The sequence below is a fragment of the Equus przewalskii genome, chromosome 1 (assembly GCF_037783145.1).
Source record: "Equus przewalskii isolate Varuska chromosome 1, EquPr2, whole genome shotgun sequence".
In the NCBI taxonomy this organism is placed as follows: Eukaryota; Metazoa; Chordata; class Mammalia; order Perissodactyla; family Equidae; genus Equus; species Equus przewalskii.
Genome location: NC_091831.1, coordinates 155,467,498 through 155,494,599, shown reverse-complemented (window position 1 = coordinate 155,494,599; position 27,102 = coordinate 155,467,498). Strand labels below are relative to the sequence as shown.

At 36.4% G+C, this 27,102-nt stretch overlaps 1 protein-coding gene across 1 annotated transcript; it reads right to left on the bottom strand.

Annotated features, from left to right (window-relative positions):
* Positions 1–12,134: 12,134 nt before the first annotated feature.
* Positions 12,135–13,070, bottom strand: LOC103548532 (olfactory receptor 4F15-like). Its single transcript, XM_008516351.1, has one exon. The coding sequence runs from the start codon at positions 13,068–13,070 to the stop codon at positions 12,135–12,137; it is 936 nt and encodes a 311-aa protein (XP_008514573.1).
* Between the last annotated feature and the right edge of the window lie 14,032 nt (positions 13,071–27,102).

Sequence of the window (27,102 nt, the reverse complement as noted above, 5' to 3'; positions counted from 1 at the left end):
CTTTTCAGTGGCAGAAGACCTGTGCTTCACAAATAGCCATGAAAAGGATCAGCCCCACCTTCCAAAGCCTGAAACAATTGAGTGCCCCCTGCCTAGGACCAGCCCCACTCAGCTGTACTCCTAAGAGAATTGGCAACAGCCTTGTAGGCCTGAGGCCTATCACAACTGTGAGCCCCTGAGCCTAGCAACCAGCTACACTGGGTACCAACCCAATTAAGAGGAAAACTGCAATAGGAGTGTGCTGATAGACTTTGTAGCCAACGGTGCTGAAGCTCCCCAAACTGGCTTCACAAACATCTGGCCAGGGAAGGAAAGACTAGACTTCCTGTGTACCTGCAGTGGAGGCGACACTGGCACAGCAGAAAGACACAAGTAGCCCACAAAGGGGTTACTCCTGGAACTTCTGGACTGGTGACAAGAAGGAGGCACAGTGCTGGGCATCATAAGGCATCTCAAACATAAGGCCATTTCTCCTAGATCAGGAGACATAGCCAACTCGCCTGATGCATAGAAATAAGCACAGAGAAAGAGGCATAGTAAGGAGACAAAGGAATACATTCCAAGCAAGGGAACAGGACAAAACCCCAGAAAAAGGACTAAGTGAAACAAAAACAAGAGACCTACTCAACAAAGAGTTCAAATAAAATATCATGAGGATGCTCACAGATATTGGGAGAAGACTGGATGAACACAGTGAGATCATCAGCAAAGAACTGGAAGATATTTTTAAAAACATGCAGAAATGAAGAATACAATACTGGAAATGAAAAATTCACTAGAGGGACTCAATAGCAGAGTATAGGATGCAGAAGAACGGATCAGTGAGCTACATGAAAGATGAGAGGAAATAACCTAAGAAGAACAGAAAAAAGAATTAGAGTGAGAACAGTCTAAGGGAACTCTGGGACAATATTGAGCATGCTAACATTTGGTTTATAGGTGTCCCAGAAGGAGAAGAGAGAGACAAATGGCAGAAAATTTATTTGAAGAAATAATAGATGAAAATTTTCCTAACCTGAGGAAGGAAACAGACATCCAAGAGCAGAAAGCACAGAGAGCTCCAGACAAGATAAACCCAAAGAGGCCCACAACAAGACACATTATAATTAAAATGTCCAAAATTAAAGAAAAGAAAGAATCCTAAAAGCAACAATAGAAAGGCCACAAGGGACATACAAAGGGAAGCCCATCAGGCTATCAGCAGACTTCTCAGTCAAGACCCTTCAGGCAAGAAGAGAATGGCACTTCATATTTAAAGTGCTAAAAGGAAAAAACCTACAGCCAAGAATACTCTATCCATCAATGTTGTCGTTCAGAATGGAAGCAGAGATAAAGAGCTCCCCAGACAAGCAAAAATTAAAGAAGTTTACCACATATAAACAAGTTCTACAAGAAATGCTGAAGGGACTTATTTAAGTGGAAAAGCAATGGCCACAAATAGACATTAAAAAAAAATTATCAAAAAAACAAAACAACAACAAAAAACCCAGGCAATAAAATCACTTGTAAAGGTAAAAATATAGTAAAGGTAGCAGATCAACTACCTGTGAAGATCATATAAAGGTTAAAAGACAAATGTACAAAAATCACCTATTTCAATAATAAGAGGGTAATGGATAGACACACACTAAACAAGAGGGTATATATGATTTAGAAAACATAAAATGTGGGAGGAGGGGAGTGAAAAAGTAGAGCTTTTAGAAAGAGGTCAAGCTAAAGAGTCTATTAACTCAATATAGACTGTTATATACATAGAATATTAAATAGGATCCTCATGGTAATCACAAATCAGAAACATACAATAAGCAAGAAAAAAAAGTAAAACAAAAGAAATCAAACATATTACTAAAGATAGCCATTGAACCACAAGGGAAGACAGCAAGAGAAAAAGAAAGGAACAGAGAAGAACTACTAAAACACCCAGGGAAAAAAGAAAAGCAACAAAATTGCAATAAATACATATTTATCAATAGCTACTTTAAACGTCAATGGACTAAATGCTCCAGTCAAATGCCATAGGGTGGCCAATTGGATAAAAAAAAACAAGACCCATGTATATGCTGCATACAAGAGACACACTTCAGACCTAAAGACACTCACAAACTGAAAGTGAAAGGATGGAAAAAGATATTCCATGCAAATGGCAAAGAAAAGAAAGCAGGGGTAGCAATATTTATATCAGACAAAATAGACTTTAAAACAAAAACTGTAACAAGAGACAAAGATGGGCACTACATAATAATAAAGGGAACAATCCAACAAGAAAATATAACACTTGTAAATATCTCTGCACCTAAGATAGGATCACCTAAATATATAAAGCAATTATTAACAGACATAAAAAGAGAAATAGACAGTAACACAATAATAGTAGGGGATTTTAACACTCCACTTACACCAATGGATACATCATCCAAACAGAAGATCAATAAGGAAACACTCACCTTAAAGGACACATTAGACCAGATGAACTTAGTAGATATATACAGAACATTCCATCCAAAAACCACAGAACACACATTGTTTTCAAATTCTCATGGAACATTCTCCAGGACTGATCACATATTAGGCTACAAAACAAGTCTCAATAAATTTAAGAAGATCGAAATAATACCATGCATCTTTTCTAACCACAAAGGTCTGAAACTAGAAATCAAATACAGGAAGAAAACCAGAAAAGCCACAAAAATGTGGAGATTAAACAAAATGCTACTGAACAACGATTGGGTCAACGAAGAAATCAAAGGAGAAATCAAAAAATTCCTGGAGGCAAATGAAAATGAAAATATGGCATGCCAAAATCCACGGAATACAGCAAAAGCGGTTCTAAGAGGGAAGTTTATAGCAATTCAGGCTTACCTCAACAAAGAAGAAAAACCTCAAATAGACAATCTAAAAGTGCTTCCAAAGTTATTGGAAAAAGAAGAAGAAAGAAAGCACAAAATCAGCAGAAGAAAGGAAATAATAAAAATCAGAGCAGAAATAAACAATATAGAGACTTTAAAGAAATAGGAAAATTAATGAAACCAAGAGGTGGTTCTTTGAAAAGATAAACAAAATTGACAAACCCTTAGCTAGACTCACCACAAAAAAAAGAGAGAAAACTCAAATAAATAAAATCAGAAATGAAAGGGAGAGATTACAATGGACACCACAGAAATACAAAAGATAACAAGAGAATACTATGAAAAGCTATACACCAACAAATTGGATAATCTAAAAGAAATGGGTAAATCCTCAGAAACATACAACCTTCCAAAACTGGACCAAGAAAAAGTAGAGAATTTGACTAGACCGATCACCAGTAAGATCAAAACAGCAATCAAAAACCTCCTGAAAAATAAAAGTCCAGGACAGGATGGCTTCCCTGGTGAATTCTACCAATCGTTCAAAGGAGGCTTAATACCTATCCTTCTCAAGCTCTTCCAAAAATTGAATAGCAGGGGAGGCTTCCTAACTCATCTATGAAGCCAACATTATCCTGATACTGAAACCAGACAAGGACAACACAAAAAAGGAAAATTACAGGCCAATATCACTGATGAACATTGATGCAAAAATCCTCAACAAAATACTAGCAAATCAAATACAACAACACATTAAAAAGATCATACATCATGATCAAGTGGGTTTCACTCCAGGGATCCAGGGATGGTTCAACATCCGCAAATCTATCAACGTGATACACCACATTAACAAAATGAAGAATAAAAATCACAAGATCATCTCAATAGATGCAGAGAAAGCATTTGACAAGATACAGCATCTATTTATGATAAAAACTCTGAATGAAATGGGTATAGAAGGAAAATACCTCAACATCATGAAGCCCATATATGACAAACCCACAGCAAATATCATTCTCAATGGAGAAAAACTGAAAGCTATCCCTCTAAGAACAGGAACAAGACAAGGATGCCCACTGTCACCACTCTTATTTAACATAGTAGTGTAAGTCCTAGCCAGAGCAATCAGGCAAGAAAAGGAAATAAAAAGGATCCACACTGGAAAAGAAGAATGAAACTGTCACCCTTTGCAGATGACATGATTTTATATCTAGAAAACCCTAAAGATTCCACTAAAAGACTTTTAGAAACAATAAAGGAATACAGTCAAGTCACAGGATACAAAAATCAATGGACAAAAATCGATTGTGTTTCTATAAACTAACAACAAAGTAGCAAAAAGAGAAATTAAGAATACAATCCCATTTACAATTGCAACAAAAAGAATAAAATACTTAGGAATAAACTTAACCAAAGAGGTGAAAGATCTGTACACCAAAAACTATAAAACATTGTTGAAAGAAATCAAAGAAGAAACAAAGAAATGGAAAAATATTCCACGCTCTTGGCTTGGAAGAATTAACATCGTTAAAATGTCCATACTTCCTAAAGCAATCTATAGAGTCAACACAATCCTTATCAAAGTTCCAACAACATTTTTTACAGAAGTAGAACAAAGAATCCTAAAATTTATATGGAACAACAAAAGACCCTGAATAGCAAAAGTATTCCTGAGAAAAAAGAACAAAGCTGAAGGGACTACACTCCCTGATTTCAAAAAATACTACAAAGCCATAGTATGCAAAACAGCATGGTACTGGCACAAAAACAGACACACAGATCAATGGAACAGAATTGAAAGCCCAGAAGTAAACCCACACGTTTATGGAGAACTAATATTCAACAAGACAGCCAAGAGCATATGATGGAGAAAGAAGAGTCTCTTCAATAAATGGTGTTGGGAAAACTGGACAGCCACATGCAAAAGAATGAAAGTAGACCATTCCCTTACACCATGTACAAAAATCAACTCAAAATGGATTAAAGACTTGAATGTAAGACCCGAAACCATGAAACTTCTAGAAGAAAACATAGGCAGTATGCTCTTTGACATCAATCTGAGCAGCGTATTTTCAAGTCCCATGTCTGATCGGGCAAGGGAAACAAAAGGAAAAATGAACAAATGGGACTACATCAAACTAAAGATTCTTCTGCACAGGAAAGGAAACCATCAACAAAACAAAAAGACAATCTAACAACTGAGAGAAGATTTTTGCAAACCATATATCAGATATGGTGTTAATATCCAAAATATACAAAGAACTAATACAGCTCAATAACAAAAAAAACCAACAATCCAATTAGAAAATGGGCAAAAGAGCTGAACAGAGATTTTTCCAAAGAAGATATACGGATGGCCAAGAGGCATATGAAAAGATGCTCAACATCATTAGCTATCAGGGAAATGCAAAACAATATGCTATTGAACAACAAATGGATCATTTAAGAAATTAAAGAAGAAATCAAAAAATATCTGGAAACAAATGAAAATGTTTACATGCCATACCAACTCATATGGGATGCAGCAAAAGCTGTATTAAGAGGGAAATTCACTGCAATACAGGCACAACTTAACAAACAAGAAAAATCCCAAATAAGCATTCTCAAATTACACCTAACTGAATTAGAAAAATAAGAACAAACAAAGCCCAAAGTCAGTAGAGGGAGAGAAATAATAAAAATCAGAGCAGAAATAAATGCTATTGAAACAAAAGAGGCAGTAGAAAGGATCAATGAAACAAAGAGCTGGTTCTTTGAGAAGATAAATAAAATTGACAAACCCCTAGCCAGACTTACAAAGAAAAAAAGAGAGAAAGCTCAAATAAACAAAATCAGAAATGAAAGAGGAGAAATAACAACAGACTCCACAGAAATACAACGGATTATAAGAGAATAGTATGAAAACCTATATGCCAACAAAATGGATAACCTAGAGGAAATGGATAAATTCTTAGACTCTTACAACCTCCTAAAGCTGAGTCAAGAAGAAACAGACAATCTGAACAGACCAATCACAAGGAAAGAGATTGAAACAGCAATCAAAAGCATCCCAAAGAATAAAACCCTAAGACCAGATGGCTTTCCTGGGGAATTTTACCAAACATTCAGGGAGGATTTAATACCTATCCTTTTCAGCTAACCAAAAATTAGGGAGGATGTAAGACTTTCTAACACATTCTACCAGGCCAACATCACTCTGATACCAAAGCCTGGCAAGGACAGCACAAAAAAGGAGAACTACAGGCCAGTATCACTGATGAACATAGATGTAAGTTTCTCAACAAAATTTTGACCACCCGAATTCAGTAATACATCAAAAGGATCATACATCAGGATCAAGTGGAATTCATACCAGGGACACAGGGATGGTTCAACATCCACAAATCAATCAACGCGATACACACATTAACAAATTGAGAAATACAAACCACATGATCATCTCAATAGATGCAGAGAGAGCATTTGACAAGATCCAACAGCCATTTACGATAAAAACTCTTAACAAAATGGGGATAGAAGGAAATAACCTCAACATAATAAAGGCCGTATATGACAAACCCACAGCCAACATCATACTCAATGGGCAAAAACTGAGCACCCACCCCCGAGAACAGGAACAAGACAAGGATGCCCACTATCACCACACTTATTCAACATAGTACTGGAGATTTTGGCCAGAGCAATTAGGCAAGATAAATGAATAAAAGGAATCCAAATAGGGAGTGAAGAAGTGAAACTCTTCCTGTTTGCAGACGACATGATCTTATGTATTGAAAACTCCAAAGAAACCATTGGAAAACTATTTGAAATAATCAACAACTACAGCAATATCACAGGGTATAAAATCAACTTACATAAATCAGTAGCATTTCTATACTCTAATAATGAACTAACAGAAAAAGAACTCAAGAACAGAATACCATTCACAATCACAACAAAAATAATAAAATACCTTGGGGTAAATTTAACCAAGGAAGTGAAAGACCTATACAACAAAAACTACAAGACTTTTCTGAAAGAAATTGATGATTACATAAAGAGATGCAAAGACATTCCACGCACATACATTGGAAAAATAAGCATAGTTAAAATGTCCATACTACCTAAAGCAATCTAGAGATTCAACACAATCCCAATCAGAATCCCAAGGACATTCTTTACAGAATTAGAACAAAGAATCCTAAAATTCATATGGGGCAACAAAAGACCCTGAATTGCTAAAGCAATCCTGAGAAAAAAGAACAAAGCTGGAGGCATCACAATCCCTGACTTCAAAACATACTACAAAGCTACAGTAATCAAAACAGCATGGAACTGGTACAAAAACAGGTGCACAGATCAATGGAACAGAATTGAAACCCCAGAAATGAAACTACACATCTATGGACAGCTAATCTCTGACAAAGGAGCTGAGGGCATACAATGGAGAAAAGAAAGTCTCTTCAACAAATGGTGCTGGGAAAACTGGACAGCCACATGTAAAAGAATGAAAGTTGACCACTCTTTTTCGCCATTCATAAAAATAAACTCAGAATGGATCAAAGACCTAAAGATAAAACCTGAAACCATAAGGCTTCTAGAAGAAAGTATAGGCAGTACGCTCTTTGACATCAGTATTAAAAGGATGTTTTCGGACACCATGTCTTCTCAGACAAGGGAAACAATAGAAAGAATAAACAAATGGGACTTCATCAAACTAAAGAGCTTCTTCAAGGCAAGGGAAAACAGGATTTAAAAAAAAAAAAAACTCACCAATTGGGAAAGAATATTTTCAAGTCACATATCCTACAATGGGTTAATCTCTATACTATATAAAGAACTCACAAAACTCAACAACAAAAAATCAAACAACTCAATCAAAAAATGGGTAGGGGACATGAACAGACATTTCTCCAAAGAAGATATATGGATGGCCAATAGACACATGAAAAGATGCTCATCATCGTTGATCATCAGGGAAATGCAAATCAAAACTACACTAAGATATCACCTTACACCCATTAGAATAACCTTACACCCATTTGGCAAAAATAACCAAAACAAAAAGTAACAAATGTTGGAGAGGTTGTGGAGAAAAAGGAACCATCATACACTGCTGGTGGGAATGCAAACTGGTGCAGCCACTGTGGAAAACAGCATGATTTCTAAAAAAGTAAAAAATAGAAATACTATATGACACAGCCATCCAGCTACTGGGTCTATCCAAGGAACTTGAAATCAGCAATTCCAAAAGTCCCATGCACCCTTGTGTTCATTGCAGCATTATTTACAATAGCCAAGACATGGAATCAACCTAAGTGCCCATCAACTCATGATTGGATAAAGAAAATATGGTATATATATACAATGGAATACTACTCAGCCATAAAAATGGATAAAATCGTCCCATTCACAACAGCAAGGATGGACCTTGAGGATATTATGTTAAGTGAAATAAGCCAGATAGAGAAAGACAATCTCTGTATGACTCCACTCATATGTGGAAGTTAAACATGTAGACAAAGAGAACAGATTAGTGGCTACCAGGGGAAAGGAGAGGTGAGGGGTGAGCACAAAGGGCGAAGTGGTGCACCTACAACACGAGTGACAAACAATAATGTACAAGTGAAATTTCACAAGGTTGTAAACTATCATAATCTCAATAAAAAGTTTTAAAAAAGGAACTTCTGTAAATAGATGTTTGCTAATATGGTGAAATGTGGGCAGAGGAGAACTGTTCTATCGTCTTATGATTGGCTCTCCATATTTTCGTTAGCCTATGACTCTGGACTGTGAATTTCAGAAGGGTTTCTAAGGTTTTTTCTTCCCCGACCTTGAGTGGGACAGGATGGCCAGAGTGGGGTGGAATTGGGTATCTCCCTTCCCCAGTTCAGTTTGGCTCTGATTATACCTCAGCAGTTTAGGTTCTGTTTCACTCATTTCCCCTGAGGTCAGGGCTTTTAAGAACAGAGTGCTCTAGTATATTTCACAGTGATTCCTTTTCCCCTTGCTCTGCTGGAAGCCTGAGGGGATTTTTCTCAGATATTTACTGTGGGAATCTGGTCAAGCTCCCGGAAGTAAATTTCACAAAATTGTTGGGACCTCCTATGGCTGAGTCTCCTGGGACAGTTTTTTAACTCTCAGAGTTGTCCACACTAAGCCTCCAGTAGTTGTCAGTCTTGGTTCAGGTTTTCCTATCCCAGCAGTGGTTCCTGTGGCAGTTTCTGTCGTTTGTCTCTGCTCCAATAAGCTATTACGACCTGTATTTGCCCGTCTGTCTCTCTAATCTTGGGGGCAGCAGTTTGCCCTGTGTCCTCCCCTCTCTTATTGATCCAAGAAGAGTTCGTGATTTTCCAGTCCGTTCCACTCTTTACTTGTTGTTAGGAAGGAGTAGTGGCTCCCAAGCTCCTTACACAGGAAACTAGAAATGGGAAGTCTTTATTTTTGTTTTTGATGACTTTAAAGTTAGTTTAGTAAAATATAACCTTTTCTCTTTTCATATTTTCTACTTGTGTTACTTTGCTTAAAATTGCATATTTTATGCCATAAGTATATAAATTTCACCTACATTTTTAAAAGTTGTTGTATGATGTGATTTTAAAATATTTTGATCCAACAAATTTATCTTGAAATATACGTATCTAATTTTCTGTGTATGTGTGGAATCCAACATTTTTGTTTGTTCAAATGCTTGTAATCATATGGATTTGTTCACTTCTGTTTTGAGAATCCACCTTTATCATAGGATAAAAGATCTCATTTGTGCTTTCTTTACTATTCTAATCATTGTATCTTTGTTATGATGAGTGTACATTCAACAGCACATGTTTCCTACCTCAACTCTTTCCTACTTGCTAATTTATTAGTTTCTAGAGATGATGTTTCATTTATTTCCTCCATTTCATACCATATTGCTTATCCTAGCAATCAACCTATTACTTTGCTGGGAATCATCAAATGACTCTAGTCTATGACATCTATCCTCTCAAGGGGTCAATTTTATAATTTCTGCACTATTTTGGGATTGTCGCTTAAAACAGATAGTGGTTCATTATATGTGGGCCTTGCTGAGATGTGATATAATTGCTCTTTTAGGCAGAAGAAAGCAGCAATAAAGACAAGTATACTTCTTATTTATGTTCCTTATCTTACTGTACTCCAAGAATAGTGTTAAATAGCAGAGTTGATGACTTGGCTTAGCCACTCCAGTGCTTGCACAACGGGACCGTGAATAAAGTTGTAAAAGGCAGGATGAAGTCATTCCATCGATTCTTTCTTGTAAAATGGGCCTGTGAATGAACTAGTTGTGAATGGCAGGGATGAAGTCTTTCCATGGGTTCTTTTCACATGGTCTCTTCTCATTAAGGCAGTTCTAACTACAACTACTGTTGAATGTTTGACCTTTCAGAAGCACACATTGGTGCTCAACTCTTGACACAATTTCATCTTTTGAGGCATTTAATCAGTAATTTGAATGAAAGTTGCTTACATGTACCTCTTCTATGCTGAAAGAACAGCAAATTGTTCTTACCAGGGTAAGTGTGTTTTCCAGATATGGCTTTGACTATCTTTACAGCAGTACCTTGGCCATTAATGATCCAAAGATACATAAAATTCCTAACGTCCTTAGTAACATTGCTCAGGACAAAGGAATATCTTTACAGCAAAGAAAGGACAACAATAGGTACACACCTGAGTGATCCACTGGTGCTGCAATACACCGTATCAAGCATAAACTATCAGTCTGATAGTCTTTTAAAGTTGCAAGTAAAAGTGGAAGTAAATGCCAATTTGGGAATGACACTTTGTGTTTTAATGCGCGATATATACTTTGAACCAATGGACATTATAATGTATTATGTCCCAGAATGCATAGATCTGGAAACCAGTGGTGAATAGTGAGAGCAGCTCCATTCGCCATCACTTCCTTAGAGAATTTGAGCTGGACCTACAACTTTGACCTCTGCTCAGGTGGGGAAAATTCGTCTCCTGCAGACAGAGTAAGCATTTCAATAAACCTAAAGTTTCAGTAGCTCCCTGATCATTTTGGTTTCCTTGTGTTTGTTGATCAACGGACAAAGAAAGAATTTACTATCATGCAAGGGATAATTAATCTTCATTTTCATGAAGAAGTAGAGTTGCTGCTGCACTTGCATCAACTGTGATTGATGATAACATTAAACAGGTGATTGCAGCAATTACAGCCTGACAGGAACGTGGTGATCATGGAGTCAGGCTGCTCAGGTGTGAGGATGTGGATCTGGGCAAGTGATCTAGATCAGCAGAAGTACTGGATAGATGTGAGGGGATTCTAGATTGGGTTGTGGAGGAGGAATATGAAGAATACCATCCTGGGAACGTGTGTCATGAAAAGACCAATTAATACTTGTTGCGTTAACACACGTATTTGAAGAACCAATGATGGAGAGAACTTACACGGAGTATGACTGCCTTTAAGCATGGAAAGATGTGGAGTGTATCTAACAATCTTGGTGCCTCACACGTATCGCTCTGCACTTAATATTCCCAAGAATGTAGATTGTTTTATGCCATAAGCTCCAGAGACCTTCTGTCTGAGGATTTTTCTTTGGATATCAAAAGTGCTCAACCCACTATGTGGGGAAGCCTGGAACTGCCATGGAGTTAGTGCCTCAGAGCTGCACCAGTACAGAAATACACAGCTTCCTTGCCTCTCATGTGGGACAACTGTAAGTCATAGAATCTATACACTCTCCTAGAAGGCCACAGCAGGACGGCACCCCAGTTGTCCACAATAGTTGGATACCAATTAATGCTCTCTCTATTGACATTCTTCCCTTCCCTGTCTCAAACCCCCACTTCTGAACCAGTGTCTTCTGTGACTCTCTTCCAAATAAACTACTTGCACTCAGATTTTGTCTTTGGGTCTTTTTTAAAATAATAGTAAAGCCATTTGATCTACATATATAACAATTCAATGTGATGATTCTTTACATTGGTCACAACAAATTTACAGGGTTTTTTATAGACATTATGAATAGTAGAAATTATGTTATTACATCCTTTTATTTGCAAAATAACTAGAAATTCAAAAAGAAAATTTTCTTTGTCAGACCATGCTGTTCTCAGTAAGAATATCAATGCTTAATATGTTGGATTTACATTTCCCATGTTGGTAATGGTAATGGACTATACTCCATATGAAGTGGTAGTAGGTTTAGGATGACAGATGATGAATTTGCTCTGGATATATTAAATTTGAGGTGCCTAAATGGAGACGGACCAGCATGCAGTTGAATGTACAATTTTAAAGCTCCAAAAAAAATGTGGTCAACAAAATCTGGAATAAGATATCTTTTTGCACAATCTTTTTATTGCTACCTTTATGTCTTTGTTCCGTAATGTATAGATGGTAGGATTCAAGACAGGGGTGATAGCAAAGTCAACAATGAACAGGTTTTTATCAAGTGATGGTGGGGGAGAAGGCCACACATACAGAAACATGCATGGAGTGAAAAACAAGAACACCACAATGATGTGAGATGACAAAGTGACAAATGCCTTGGATAAGTCTCCTGAGGAACGTTTCCAGACAGTGACCAAAATGAAGGAATAGGAAAGGATTAGCAGGATGAAGGTGCCCATGCTCATAAAGCCACTGTTGGCAGTAACAATAAACTCAAGCTTGGCTCCATTTGTACATGCAAGTTTTATGATCTTAGGAAAGTCACAATAAAAGCTGTCCACTTTATTAGGCCCACAAAAAGGCAAGTTCATAACAAATAAAAACTGAGACATAGCATGGATCACCCCTGTTACCCAGCCAGTGATTACAAATAAAATACATATTTTAGGATTCATGATGTTCAAGTAGTGAAGAGGCTTACAGATGGCTGTGCACCTGTCAAATGCCATGGCTATGAGTAACACCATCTCCACTCCTCCTATGATGTGGATGAAGCATATCTGTGTCATACAACTTTTGAAAGAAATTAGTGTGTATTCATATAAAAGGTCTGTGATTATCTTGGGGACTGTGGTAGAGGAAAGGCCCACATCAATGAGAGACAGGTTCGCCAGCAGGAAGTACATAGGAGAATGTAAGTGAGAATCAAAAATTACCAAAAACAAAATAAAAACGTTCCCCACGATGACTCCTAAGTAGAGCAAAAAACATATCAAAATGAGAAAAAATTTTTTCTCCCAAGAACAAGAAAGAGCCAGTAACACAAACTCAGTGACCACAGAGTCATTTAGTCCACCCATTCACTGGGACAGAAGAACTGATTTTCAAGTGATCTGAGGATAAAAATTAAGAAGAGTAAGTTTAACAGGCACAACATAGACTCCTTATTTGCCTTGCTAATTAAGTTAGATATAACTGACTGAGGGAAGAAAATAGAAGATTTTGGAAAAAATAAGGTTAGCAACAAATTTATTATATAAAGTGGATATCTGAGGGAAAATGTGACTGTAAATAAAGCCAAAAGGAGTTTCTTTAATTTTGCTCCCATTGTAAAATTTCTTTCGAATTTTTCTCAAAAATTTCTTGATCATTTTCCTGACCATTGCCCTAAATGTTCTCACATCAAATAAACATCCTCTCTCCTGTCATACCACTATTAATACTTTCCCACAAATTCTATAGTCTCTTACCTGCATCTTTCTTAGCCCATTAACATTCTCTTACTTGACTGGGCTTATAGAGATCACCAGGAAAAAAGTACTTGAAGATATCCCATCACTACATACCTTGGGCTTTTAGAATTTAATTGGAACTCAGGTGCACAGGACTTAATGATAATGCTTGGTTCATGACATGATATCATCTTTGGTCTATTTTAATAAATAGATTAATAAAGACAAACTAAAAACAAAATAAAATATTGGATATTCGAGAGTAAAGAATAGTAAATACAATGATGATAAATAATAATTAATAATCAATTATAGTGATCACAAATAACATTTGAGTGAGTGTCACCTACATTCAGGGCATTGTATTAAGTACCTGATCTCTTGCAAATCTCCTAAGGACTCCATAAGATAGATTCAGTTTCATTACCCCCATTTCACAAATGAAGAAAGTGAGCCTTAGAAAGATGAAGTGGCAAAGCTAGGGCTTGTATCAAGAGCCGTAGGACTTCAGAATGATACTCCCAATCACTGCTCTATGCTTTTCAAGGCCAGCACCTCCGAGTCTACTCTGAATCTCCCCAAGGATCTAGAAGCATCAGTTAACATTTTTCCTTCATCTCAGCTTTTCACTTCCCTTAACCTGTTACACATAGAATCTCTCCTTCAAAAATCAAATCTATCAAGGATGGGATGCAGGGGGTTCCTCCTGATTTTCTCTTTCTTTCTCAAACCTTTACTGGTAGGTTGATTTTAACTTATGCATTTCGTTTATTAAACAAGCCAAAACAGTCTAGCTTCCACTCCAGAAAATCTTTTTAGAGAAGTCACTAGGGATTCAGCACACAACAATGTACTTTTATTAAAATATCACATATAATAAACACTTTTCGGTCTTTATCTTACTTATTTTCCAAATTTGATACTATTGATCATCCACTGTTTTTGAAATTTTTTTATGTCATTGACTTCTAATGTATGTTGTCTATCCCAAAGCTTTTTCTATCCACATTTCCTGCTAGCAGAACACCTATCTGTTTAGATATTTGGTAAAGATCCCTAAATTTTGGGAGAGGTAGGTCCTTATCCTGGCTGCCTGATAAAACGTGATAATCCAATGTCACTTGGCCATGGATTGATTTAAGAGGGGAGTGTAACCTAGATTTGCTTAATGAAATATAGAACAGTGTCTTTTGTGGAAGGCTTTCATTCCCAGATTAAAATGGAAAGTTTAGTGTGGAGAATGCTCTTTTCCTGGCACCTTTATTCCTGCATTCAATGTTAATATGATGCCTAAAGCTGCAGCTATCATGAGCTTTAGAAGTCAACATGTTAAAAATGGTAGTATGAACAGATAGAAAAGGAAACTTGTCTAGGTCTTTAACTGATGCCAGCAAAGGTTTACCTTCTGACTTCTTACAATGTGAGAAAAATAAAACCTAGTTCATTTCAGAGATTGTAAATAAGGTGTGTTACTTGAAGCTGAATGCCTTCCTACTATTTGTATTACAGAGCTCTCCTAATTTTTCTCCTACATTTCTAACTTCTTTTTTGTATCTTTCACTGATACATGGATTTTTTTTCCCCTGCTTATCTATGCTGATGTGACTCAGGAGTCTATCCTAAGATATTTTTTCATTACAAACAAGCTTCATTGTTTTAACTACTCCTCACTTATTGAAGATTTCTATATCTATAGCTCTAGCCAGGGACTCCAGCACAACATATCCAAGACTATATTGTAGTACTTAAGTGGACATTCCTCAAATATATCAAAGTTAAAATGCCTAAGGCCGAATTCATGATTTTATAATCTTTTAAATACCTTAAGAAATATCACAACCATTCTCTCAGATGCCCAATCCAGGAATCTTTGTGGCACCCTTGTCTCCTTTTTCACCTTACATCCCAGATAGAAAATTATACTTCCTGAATATTTCTCAATTTTGTTTTCTCCTCCTCATTTCCAGGGTCAATTACTATTTCAATTCTACATAGTTTTTCATCTTAATGACTGAAAAGCCTTCTGAATGATCTCTCTGCCTCCAATCTTATCTAAGTTTAGTCCTTTCTGTACTCTGCTTTCAGATCTTTCTATCTAAGGATCAAATATGTTCATATTATTCTCCTATTTAAACATTTGGTTCAGTCATTGAGAATCTTTAAAATTTAACAGCATATCACATTAGACCCTTTATAAACTGAACACTTCAGTGTATTTTTTTCCCATTTCTCTGCCTTTGCATGTGCTGTCATCTGTGTTATTCCTGGTCATTACAAAGTAGAACCATCTTTGGCTCTAAGGCCTGATAGATTTTACTTGTCATCCCAACATTGCCATTTATGAGCTATATACACTAGGGTAGGCTACCAAGTGATGCTAATGGTATTTATTTCTCCATAAAATGAAGGAATTATAACTTAATTTTCCTGATGTTATGAGGATTTGAGATGATATGGATAAAACTATCTGGCACAAATCTTACTTCCCTTTATCCTTCAAGACATAGATATTAAATGCCACCTACTCTAAAGTACTCATTGAAGACTCTAAGCAGAGTAAATAGTTTCTCTCTATGAACTGTTGTTATATCTTGTACATAATTAAAGTATATTATTTTTCGTATGTTATTTCTTCATTTTCAACTATAATTTCTTTGAGAAAGGAGCTTTTAACCAACTGTGTAAACTCCAATACTTAGCACAATTTCTGGCACAATATAGGTACCATTAAAGATAATCTCCACTAACATTCATAGTAGAAAGTTCAAGAAGACATGGTAAGCAAAATCAGGGGCCCAGAAGCCCTTGTGGGGGATGTAGTGGAGAGTAACTCTCCAAGTGACTTTGGGAGTTGAACTCACTGACACCTGCACCCTGATGGGAGAACGGAAACCAGTCGGGAAGTCAGTGACTTCCCTGTCATGTGACTGTCCTCTCAGAGTAACCTCAACACTCCACATTTCCAAATAGATCCTAAATCTAATGCAGTAATACTAGAAAAACAACAAATTTTCCCCCCTTCTTTTTTACCTCAAACAAAATGGGTACGGGTGCTACAGAGTATCTGGCAATATCTTCAAATTACAATGGAGTATTAACAAAAAGTATGCTATAGAAATATTGATGAACAGAAAGACATCACCAGGTATTTGGAAAAATTCGGTAATTCAAAAGAACAGTACAGTTTTCATGATCAAAGCCCCTGTGAAAAGCAACTTGCTACCCGAATAAGGAAAATAACTTTTAAATATACTTGAATTTATATTCATAAGATGTTTTGATGCACATGAAATAAATTAGAACTTCAGATAAACTAACCTGAAAAGATATAATTTGTCATTAGGTTAAAACAAAGATTATAAAACACAAAATACTACATATAATGTAAATATATATATGGAAATATTTACACTTTATGCCACAGTCTCCAGTTTGTGAGATTTTAGGTAATTTTATATTTTTTCTAAATATTAGCTCTTATTTTCCATGTTTTTACAGGTAATATTTATGGGTTTTCTAATTTCTAAAGAAAATTTGAAATTAGTGGAGGAAATAGGAAAAATGATATAAGAGCAATTTCTTAACTAGCAATATGAAGTAGTAACTAAGAGCACAGATTCTGGGGCCAGACTACCTGGCTTCAGCTCTCCATCTCCATCTTCTTGATTTATGAGCTATGTGTTCTTCGGTGCATTGTTTCACTTCTCTGTCCCTCAATTTCCTCATCTGTAAAACAGGGCTGATAGTAGCACTTATCACATACTGCTGTTGTAAGAATTAAAATGAGTTATACATGGAAAACATCAGAGCCTGCATGCTCTGGCATATAATAAGTAATCAATGATTTTGTTTTGTTTTTTATAATTGTGGTGATTTTTAAGACTCCATCATTCAAGTCTTTCCAAATACAGAGATTGCTTGCTCTGCCAGATTGCACTTAGTTGGAATGAAATAGCCAAGACGTAACTTTTATTTCCATCAATCTCACTTCAGAGAGAAAAGGGATGGATAATTGAAGTCCTTTCACATATGCATTTAATAAAGATAAGTGCTCTTTGAAGAGAAATTCACCTCACCGTGCAATTGAAATTATGAAAATGAGACCAGAGGGATACAAAACAATATGAGTGAAAATCATCCAGATAAAGAGCATGAGCAAAAGGAAACTGGAGACAGAAAGAGGAAAGAAGATTTGGAAACAAAAGTAATAAAAGGGGGAGGGAGCAACGTAACCAGTTGCTAGGGAATTGGACAGCAGGTATCCTATGTACCTGTTACCTGTTCAGGTACAGGTTTCACTCTGGAACAGCTTCAAGAGACTGAGACACGCAGAAAGTTAACACTCTTTGAATCACTACCATTTCCAAAGACAGGGAGCTATAAATGGTTCACACTATTAGAAAGGAAGTCAATTAGCAGGACAGGAGAGTAGGACTGGATATGGTCCATAATTGCTTCTAATGAAAACCAGGTCTTCTGTGGACACTGGCTTTCCCAAGAGTAAATAATCACAATTTGCTGAAAAGAGTTGCAGGGAAATTGAACAGCTCAGTGTGATTGTCAGTTATTTTGTGCTCTGATAATGTACTCTTTTTTTCAAAATTAGAGAATTTTAGGTTTACTGTAGGTATTCATTGAGTCATTGCAAGTTGTATGGACCACTGATGATATCTGTTTGGCTCCAATATCAAGTCTAAGAAAACTATCACTTTACACCCTTAACTGCTTGTCTCACTTGGAATTTTGAGAAATAATGAATTCATATTTGAACAAACCAGGGGAGGTTCAAAAGTAGTGCAAAGTTAGACTGGGAAATCTTACTTAGTATCTTTTAACAGCTTTATGGAGGTTTGATGTATATACTGTAAAATTTTTCCATTTAAATGCACAATTCAATGATTTTTAATAAATTTATGGAGTTGTGTAGCCACAATCACAATTCAGTGTTAGAATATTTCTATCACCCCAAAAAGATTCTTTGTGCCTGTTTGTAGTTAATCCCCACTCCTGCTCCCAGATCCGGGCAACAAGTAATTTGTTTCCTGTGTCTATAGATTTGCCTTTTCTGGACATATCATATAAATGAAATCATACAATATGTAGTCTTTTGTGACTGGCTTCTTTCATTTACGCTATTTTCAGCATTCATCTATGATGTAACATGCATCAGCAGATTATTGCTTTTCATTGTTTTATTTACGGACCATGCTTTTGGCATCTTATCTAAGAACTCGGCCTAACTCATGGTTAAAAGCCTTTCTCGTATTTTTTTTTTTAATTTTTAGATTGCCTCTCTAATATTTAGATATTTGATCCATCTTGTGTTAATTTTTGTGTATGATATTAGGTAAGGGTCTAAACTCATATTTATGTTTATCCTACTTGGAATTCATTGAGCTTCTTGGATTTTGGATCTGTAGATATACAGTTTTCATCCAGTTTTGGAAGTTTTTGAACATTATTTTTTCAAATAATGTTTCTACCTCTTTCTCTCCCTCTTCTCTTTCTGGGATTCTCCTTACATATATTGGTGTGCTTGATGGTGTTGCACAGGTCTCTGAGATTCTATTCATTTACATATTTATATTCTTTTTTTTCTTTATGTTCTTCAGGCTGAATAATTTCTGTTAATCTGTCTTCAAATTATCGATCTTTTATTCTGCCATTTCATAGTTGTTTTTGAGCCCTTCTATTGAGTTAAAAATGTAGTTATTATATTTTTTGACTCCTATATTTTTTTTAAACATTTTATTTTTTTCCTTTTTCTCCCCAAAGCCCCCCGGTACATAGTTGTATATTCTTCGTTGTGGGTCCTTCTAGTTGTGGCATGTGGGACGCTGCCTCAGCGTGGTTTGATGAGCGGTGCCGTGTCCACGCCCAGGATTCGAACCAATGAAACACTGGGCCACTGGCAGCAGAGCACGCGAACTTAACCATTCGGCCACGGGTCCAGCCCCTTTTGATTCCTATATTTAAATTCAATTATTTTTTTTATTTCTATCTCTGTATTGATATCCTCTATTTGTTGATTCATTCCTTTTATATTTTCTTGTAGTTTTTAAACTTGGTTTTCTTTAGTTATTTTTACATATTAATAATTTCTGATTTGAAGTTTTGTCTGCTAAGTTTAAAATCTGGGCCCTTTCAGAGACAGTTTCTATTGTCTGTTTTCTTAATGTGAATCTATTTACTCTTTCTTTGCATATCTCATAAATTATTTGTTGAAAAACTGAACATTTTAGGTAATATGTTGTAGTGACTATGGATTCCAATTCCTCCCATACCTAGGTGTTGTTTGTTTGCTGCTTATCTTACTATGTTTTATTATATTATTTTATTTTTTGTTTAGTATCCTGTTGGATTAATTCTGCAGGATTTCTCTTCTCTGCAATATGTTACCACTGTTATCTCTACTCAGTATTTTTTTTTAAAGATTTTATTTTTTTCCTTTTTCTCCCCAAAGCCCCCTGGTGCATAGTTGTATATTCTTCGCTGTGGGCCCTTCTAGTTGTGGCATGTGGGACGCTGCCTCAGCATGGTTTGATGAGCAGTATCATGTCTGCGCCCAGGATTCGAACCAACGAAACACTGGGCCACCTGCAGCAGAGCACGCGAACCTAACCACTCGGCCACCGGGCCAGCCCCCTACTCAGTATTTTTTAAATATTGTTTTTACTTTTTGAAGCCTGGCATCCTAGGGAGTCCCTCCTTTTTCAGCATGGTTTAATGTTCAACTGATTATTGGTCCGAGGTCAGGCTCAAACTCCTTGAGCCAGTAGGGCTCCCATTCTTTGCCAATGGATCTGTATGCCATTGGGAAATGTATTCAAAATTCATGCAGTTTATAAGTGTGCCCTGGCTTTTACTTTGTGCAGAGTTCTTTCTTTTGTCTTTTGTGTTTTGTGAAAGGTATCGGATTTATGAAGGGATGTGTAAATAGCAAGGGTCATCTTTCGTCTCTTCTGATTATTTGTACAGCCTTGCATATGTGCCACTTTTTAGATTCCGAGGCATGGTAGGCAAAATAAGAGTCCCAAAGACATCCATGTCTTAATTCCTGAAACCTGCAAATATGTTACCTCACATGAGAAAAGGGACTTTGAAGATGTGATTAATTTATGAACTTTAAGGTGAGGAGATTGTCCAGGATCACCTGGGTAAACCCAATATAATCATAAGGATCCTTCTAGAAGAGAGGAAGGAGGGTCAGAGTAAGGGAAGTGACCAGTGAAACAGAAGTCAGAGGGGTATTGTTCCATAAGCCAAGGTATATAGACGGCCTTCAGTAGTGGGAAAAAGCAAGGAACAGATTTTCTCCTGGAGCCTCCACAAGGAACATAGCCCTGCTGATCCATTTAGACTTCTGACTTCCAAAAGTGTAAGATAGTAAATTTGTGTTGTTTTAAGCCACTAAGTTTGTGGTAATTCTTTACAGCAGCAGTAAGAACCTAATACACCAGGTATATACTAGAGTTTATCAATGGTCACTATGGATGTCTCATTCTTTGACTCTCCTTGTTAATTTCTGGCTAGTCTAACATTTGGATTTTTGCTCCTACCAGGATCACAGGCTCGGGCTAGCCATGATGTTGACATTCTACGTTGGTTTGCCACAGGCATTACTAATATTTCTGATGACACCCAGAGAGATGGGTGTTTTCCATGCTCCAAATCAAGTCAGCCCTCTCTGGTAGTGACAGCAACAGTGAAACTTCTGCTTCTCGTGGTTTGTTCTATCCTGGTAAAACTATCATAACGATGGAGCTGGAAGAGTGATGAGAACAGCCGCAGGCAAAACTCTATGGACTCCTATTGTTTCCAGCTAAAGTTTAGTAGTTTTTCTTCAATAATAACTTAGCAATTTGTTGTTTACCTTTAGTGAATACTCAGGTTCCTGAAATGGTTGTTTTATAGAATTGTCCAATTTTACCATTTCTTTTAAGAGAAAGGAGTTGCTAGACTCCTTACTCACTATTCTGTCTCACTTGGGATTTTAAAACCACAAATTGTTTCATGTTGAATTAGTTATAGATGAAATAGTTTTTTTTTTTAATTTAGAGTTTGTTCATTGGTTAAAAGTGCTAAGACGGTATTTTTCAGCCACCACAAACCAGTGAATAAACAGAGCGAACAACCTAGGCCTTTAGGATAGGTTTGCATTGAATTCCATCTGTGTAGCTAATGTTTTTTGGCTTGTTAGTATAAAGAAACCACTTAATTTCTCTTGGAGAGAAAGAAATACTACTTTATTAAATATTAGCATAACGAAGTATTAGCTTCTAGCTCTCACTCCTGGACTTTTAAATCGTAAATACATTGACCAGTTCTCTATAAAAGCTTATGAATATGAGAAAAAAAGATTAAAATAAAATGGAATACACGATGTATACATTGCACAGGAGAGAATAATTGATTCAAGACAACATTATAGAAAAAATGTAAGGAACTGGTGAGGTTTTCTTTGCAAAATTAAATCTATAAATGTATAATGTATACAGCATGGGTAAAGAGAAAATACTTAATACTTAATAAATTTTATTCATTCACTCAGTGCATATTTATTAAGCACTATTATATGCCAGGCACTGAACCTTCTTCGCCAGTAGAAACAGCCCTTCCATCTCTGTCTGACGAAATTAGTCTCTTGCCTAAAGAATATGTAATGGCCTCCCTTAAGATAGTTACCTTGCAAAGGATTGCTGATCATTCTCAGAACCCACTTGCATCACCTATCATTGCTCTGTAACAGTAACTACATTCAAGCATAAAGTTACTACGTAGGGTGAGATACACAGTATGACTCTTAAGGAGGTCAAAATTGCATTTTTTTTCCTTTTTTGCCTATCAATATTAACAGGAATCTGGGGAGCATGTGTGGGATTGAATTCTATGGATGTGGGTTGAGAATGTAAAGAATATAAAGTTACATCAAGGAAAAAATTTTACATCAATTCATTAGGCAGAGATTCTTGAATCAATGTGTTAGCTCGAGGGGCTGGGGTCAGCTATAACGATATGCCTTGTTGGTTTACTGAAAGCTGTCCCCAAAGGCAGACTACGCAAAATTAATTTGACACTTTAGAATTTCCTTGTTATACTGTTGAGGAAGGTATTCAAATGTTATAAAGATTGGAATGCTAAAATGGATATATCGTATAAGACATTTATCATTTGTCATGTAAGACCTGTGCAACCATCCTGGGGGGTCCAAAAAACTTTCCCTTCATCAAGACTGTGAGAAATAGATTCTCAAGGAAAGCTCTGATATCTTTGAGTAGCTCTGTGATGACTGTTCCTTCTACACCAGAAAGAGAGTGGGGACTGATGCCGTTGCACTGATCTCTTTGAATGTAAAAGGATTCCTGGGTGGCAAGTACCAAATGGTGGTACTTAATAGCAAAGACAAGATAGTTGTAGTTACTCAAGTGAGCACCAGAGCCTAAGCAGCAATTAGAGTTGTCTGAGCCACTGAGATTTTGGCATTGGTTACATAATCACAGTGTTTCTAGAACTGAAAGATGAGCATATTACTAAAGTTTCACCTGATCTATATAAGCAGAAATGCTCTAGGTGTGGTGAACAGAAATCTTACTTGAATCATTACAATAGAGAATTATGGCCCCTCAAACAATTCTTAAACTTAATCTAGTTTACCAACCTAAAGCTCCTTGAGTGAAGGGAAGGCTGGGTCCTCTTGAGGAAGGACCCTTCTACACAGCCACTATTTTATTCTGTAGATATTTTTCCCATCATTCTCCAAAGAGACTCTAAAATAATCAGAATTTAGGGGGAGTTATTAGACATCTAATTCTAAACTGTCACAAATTTCTGTAGAAACAAAATGCTACTCTGAACCATTATTTGGAAACAGGAGTCCATGGAGTTCAGGTGGCCAGTGTAATTTTGTCTGTGTTTATGTCACAGTGGACTACATGGTTCTCTAAATCCATTCTTTGGTTATACCCATAGTTTGAGATGCAGAATTGGGATAGATACACTAACAATTTGGCAGAATTTCCAGATTGATTTTCTGAGCCATGAAGTGAAAGCTATTATGGTAACAAAAGCCAAGTGGAAGCAAATAAGACCTAATCAATCAACCAAAATAATAAACCAAAGTAATACTTAATTTCAGGAGAAATTGTAGATTAGTACTACCATCAAGGACTTCAAAGATGCAGATTTTTTTAAGTTGTGGTAAGAACACTTCCCTTGAGATCTACTCTCCTAACAAATTTTTGTGTACAATACAATATTCTTAACTATAGCTACAATGTTGTATAGTAGATCTCTAGAATTTATTCATTTTTGTAACTCTGCATCTATTGAATGATGCAACTCTCCCTGGCCCCCTCCCCCTGTAAGTGAAAAGTTAACATATGAATTGAGGTCCGTTTTTTATTGTGTTGTACTCCCCAACAATTCCTGCACTCATGTATATTACCATCTATTGAAAGAAACAGAAGCGAAACAGGCAATAGCATACCAAGTACTATTATGAAGAGGCAGAATATGTTAGAGGAGTCTGTGGGAAAGATAACTAACTTGTACATGATGATGTTGTCTATGAAGAACATCAGTTTTATTTATAACTTTCAATATTTACATATTTTATTTAATATTTTTGCCTTATTTTACAGAGGAAGCCCTTCATTAAAATGTAAAATAGAAGTAATTATAGGAAGAGTGTGGACATATTTCTGATCTCAGGAAGAAAACTCTCAAAATTTCACATTACCTGCAATGCATGCTATAGTTGTGCGAATACTGTTTATCAGAATTAGTTTCCTTCTATATTAGTTTTCTAGGGCTGCTATAATAAATTGCCACAAACTTGATGGCTTAAAAAAGACCCTGGTATTTACTCTTTCAAAGTTCTGGAAGCCAGATATCCAAAATCATACTATTGACAGGGTCATGCTCCCACTGAAGGTTCTAGCGGAGAATTTTTCTCTGCCTCTTCCAGCTCCTGGTGGCTTCTGGCATTCCTTGGTTTGTGACAGTGCAATTACAATCTCTACCTCTGTCTTCACATAGTCTCATTTCTTGAGTCTCTGTCCATCCTTTTCTGTCTCTTATAAGGACATGCATTGGATTTCAGGTCCACTCTAGTTCAGTATAATCTCCTCTTGTTCCTTACCTTAGTCACATCTACAAAGACTCTATTTCCAAATAAGGTCACATTTTGAGGTTTGGGTGGACATGAATTTGGGGGGAACACTATTCAATCCAATGCATCTGTTATGCCTACTTTGCTAAGGCTTTTGCTATGAAACTTATTGAGAATGGGTATTAGATAAGAGATATACAAATTGTTTTATAATATTCCATTTTTATAATGTTATTGTCCTTTAAAAATATTCTGGTTATTGGAAGGAAAGGATTAGTAACTGGTCTGTAACCCATCCTCTGTTTCATGGTAATCAAGAGAAAGAGAAAGGAAGAGTAAGAGAGTGGGAAGGGGGAGGGAAAAAGAAAGAGAGAGGGAAATAGGGGTGCAAAGGAGGGGGAGGAGAATTAATGGTAATAACAGCAAGAAATGATTTGGTCAAATCTTGGTGAAAGCATACTAACTGGATCTCTTTCTAGTGGTATTTATTAGAAGATAGATAATAGAATGTTCCTAGCCAATATACCTTGTTCTAGTTTGCTTATGGTAATTAAACCTGGAGTTTGTGCTTCATGGGACACAACCTAGAGAAAAATCTTAATATTTTCTCTGTAATTACTGGAATAAAAAAGTGAGATATTTCATGACCAAAGTAACTCCATTTTTGTGAGTGATATCCTTCATGCCTCATTGGAGACCTCATATTTTATATCTGGGTCAGATAGCATCATAGTGCAACAAGAAAGCAACTGGGGAATTATGTTGGCTGTCTCAGACTCCTGCTTCACTTGTGTCTTCATTTATCAGTATCTTTTGAATTATTAGAAAGCTTTGAAACTGAGAAATAACTCTGATTCTTGTATGTTTGATGTGACACTCAGACCTCTTGTTTTATTTCAGCCATATAAACTGTTTTTTCTTTTTTATATATTTCTAAAGCTGTTTAAGAGTGTTTTTTCTTCTTAAATATTTGAAGAATTCACTAGTGGAACCATTTAACTGTTTATTTTTCTTTTTTATTGGAGTGGAATGCCTTAGCCAGGTTTCAGAAAGGAAACAGTAATCACACAACTTACTTGAACAATGATAATTTAACTTAAAGAATTATTTACTATGTATAAAGTATTTAACTGGATAAGTGAAAGAATAAATGGCTGCTAACCTCTCCTCAGCCAACCTAATGTTTGCACAATGGGTCTACGAAAATGAAAAAGATATCATGGTGGAAAGAAGGCTATGCATAGGGTCTACAGAGTGGGCTTTTTTTTACCCAGGCTTTTTTTTCTACTGCCACTGTAGAATGTTTGACCTGTCAGCAGCACAGGTAGATCCTTGAAATGTTATCACCTTTGAGAACTGAAATCAATCTTTTGAGGGTGGTGACTGACATTGGACCCTTTCTAACCTGGAGGAGACAAAGATTTGTCCCTAGTGGGATAACACGTCTTCTGAGTACGGATTATCTTTCCTACTTTCGCTGCTTTGGCCAGCACCACTATACAAGGTTCATGGTGTCTGAGTTCCAACATGAAGTCTTGCAGAATATTTCCTTAGACCAAGGGTACTCACTTTATAGCAAAGAAAGTGCACAAAGCACGCATAACTAGGCAACCCATTGATTCTATCATTTATTGCACATCTGGAAGCTGTTGATCTGATAGAACATTGGAATAGCCTGTTAAAGTTGCAACTGAGGCACCAGCTTGAAGATGACACCCTTCAGAGTTGGGGGCTGCTCTTCAAGATGTATGATTTGAACCAATGGCCTTGAGAGATGGTGCTATATGCCCTATAGATAAAATACATGGTTCTGCAAACCAAAGAGATAGAGAAGATAATAGTAAGTACCTCTTATCGTGAATCTCAGTGAACTTCTTGCATAGTTTCTGCTTTCTGTCCCTGAAATTTCAGGATCTGCTGGAGTGGGAAGAATACTTCTTTTTGGAGACATAGTATGGATTCTGACAACCTAAAAATTTTAGCTACTTTCCTCTGATTTTGGGTTCCTCAATTTAGAAGACCAGCATTCAGAAGAATGAATTACCTCATTTTTATCCCATATTGGATAAAGATAGAGTTGCTGCTTCCTAATTAATGATGCAGTGAAAAATTTGTCTGAAACTAGGGATCCACTGAGGTACTGCTTGGTGCCTCCACGATTCATGATAACAATAGAAGAACAATTATAATAACAATAGATTGGCAAGAACATTTTGACCATGGGTTCAAACTACTAATGAATGAACAGGGTTACCTCGCTGGGCAAGCAACATAGATCAGCAGAGGAACTGTGACTATGAAGGGGATTTAGAACGGGTAATAGAAGACAATGTGACTATCAATTAGAAGCAACAATGCTGCTGTATTTGTCCCTCCTGTTTTAAGTTTTTCCTTTATGAAATTGAAAACAGCCATAACTTTAAAGAATCTTTGACAAGATGAAGTGAAGAAGGGATGAAGTGTCTTTAAAAGGTGACTTATCTTGGCACTTATTGTTTCCAAACAAGGAGATGGTATTCCACAGCTAGCACCTGAAAGTCTATCTGATGG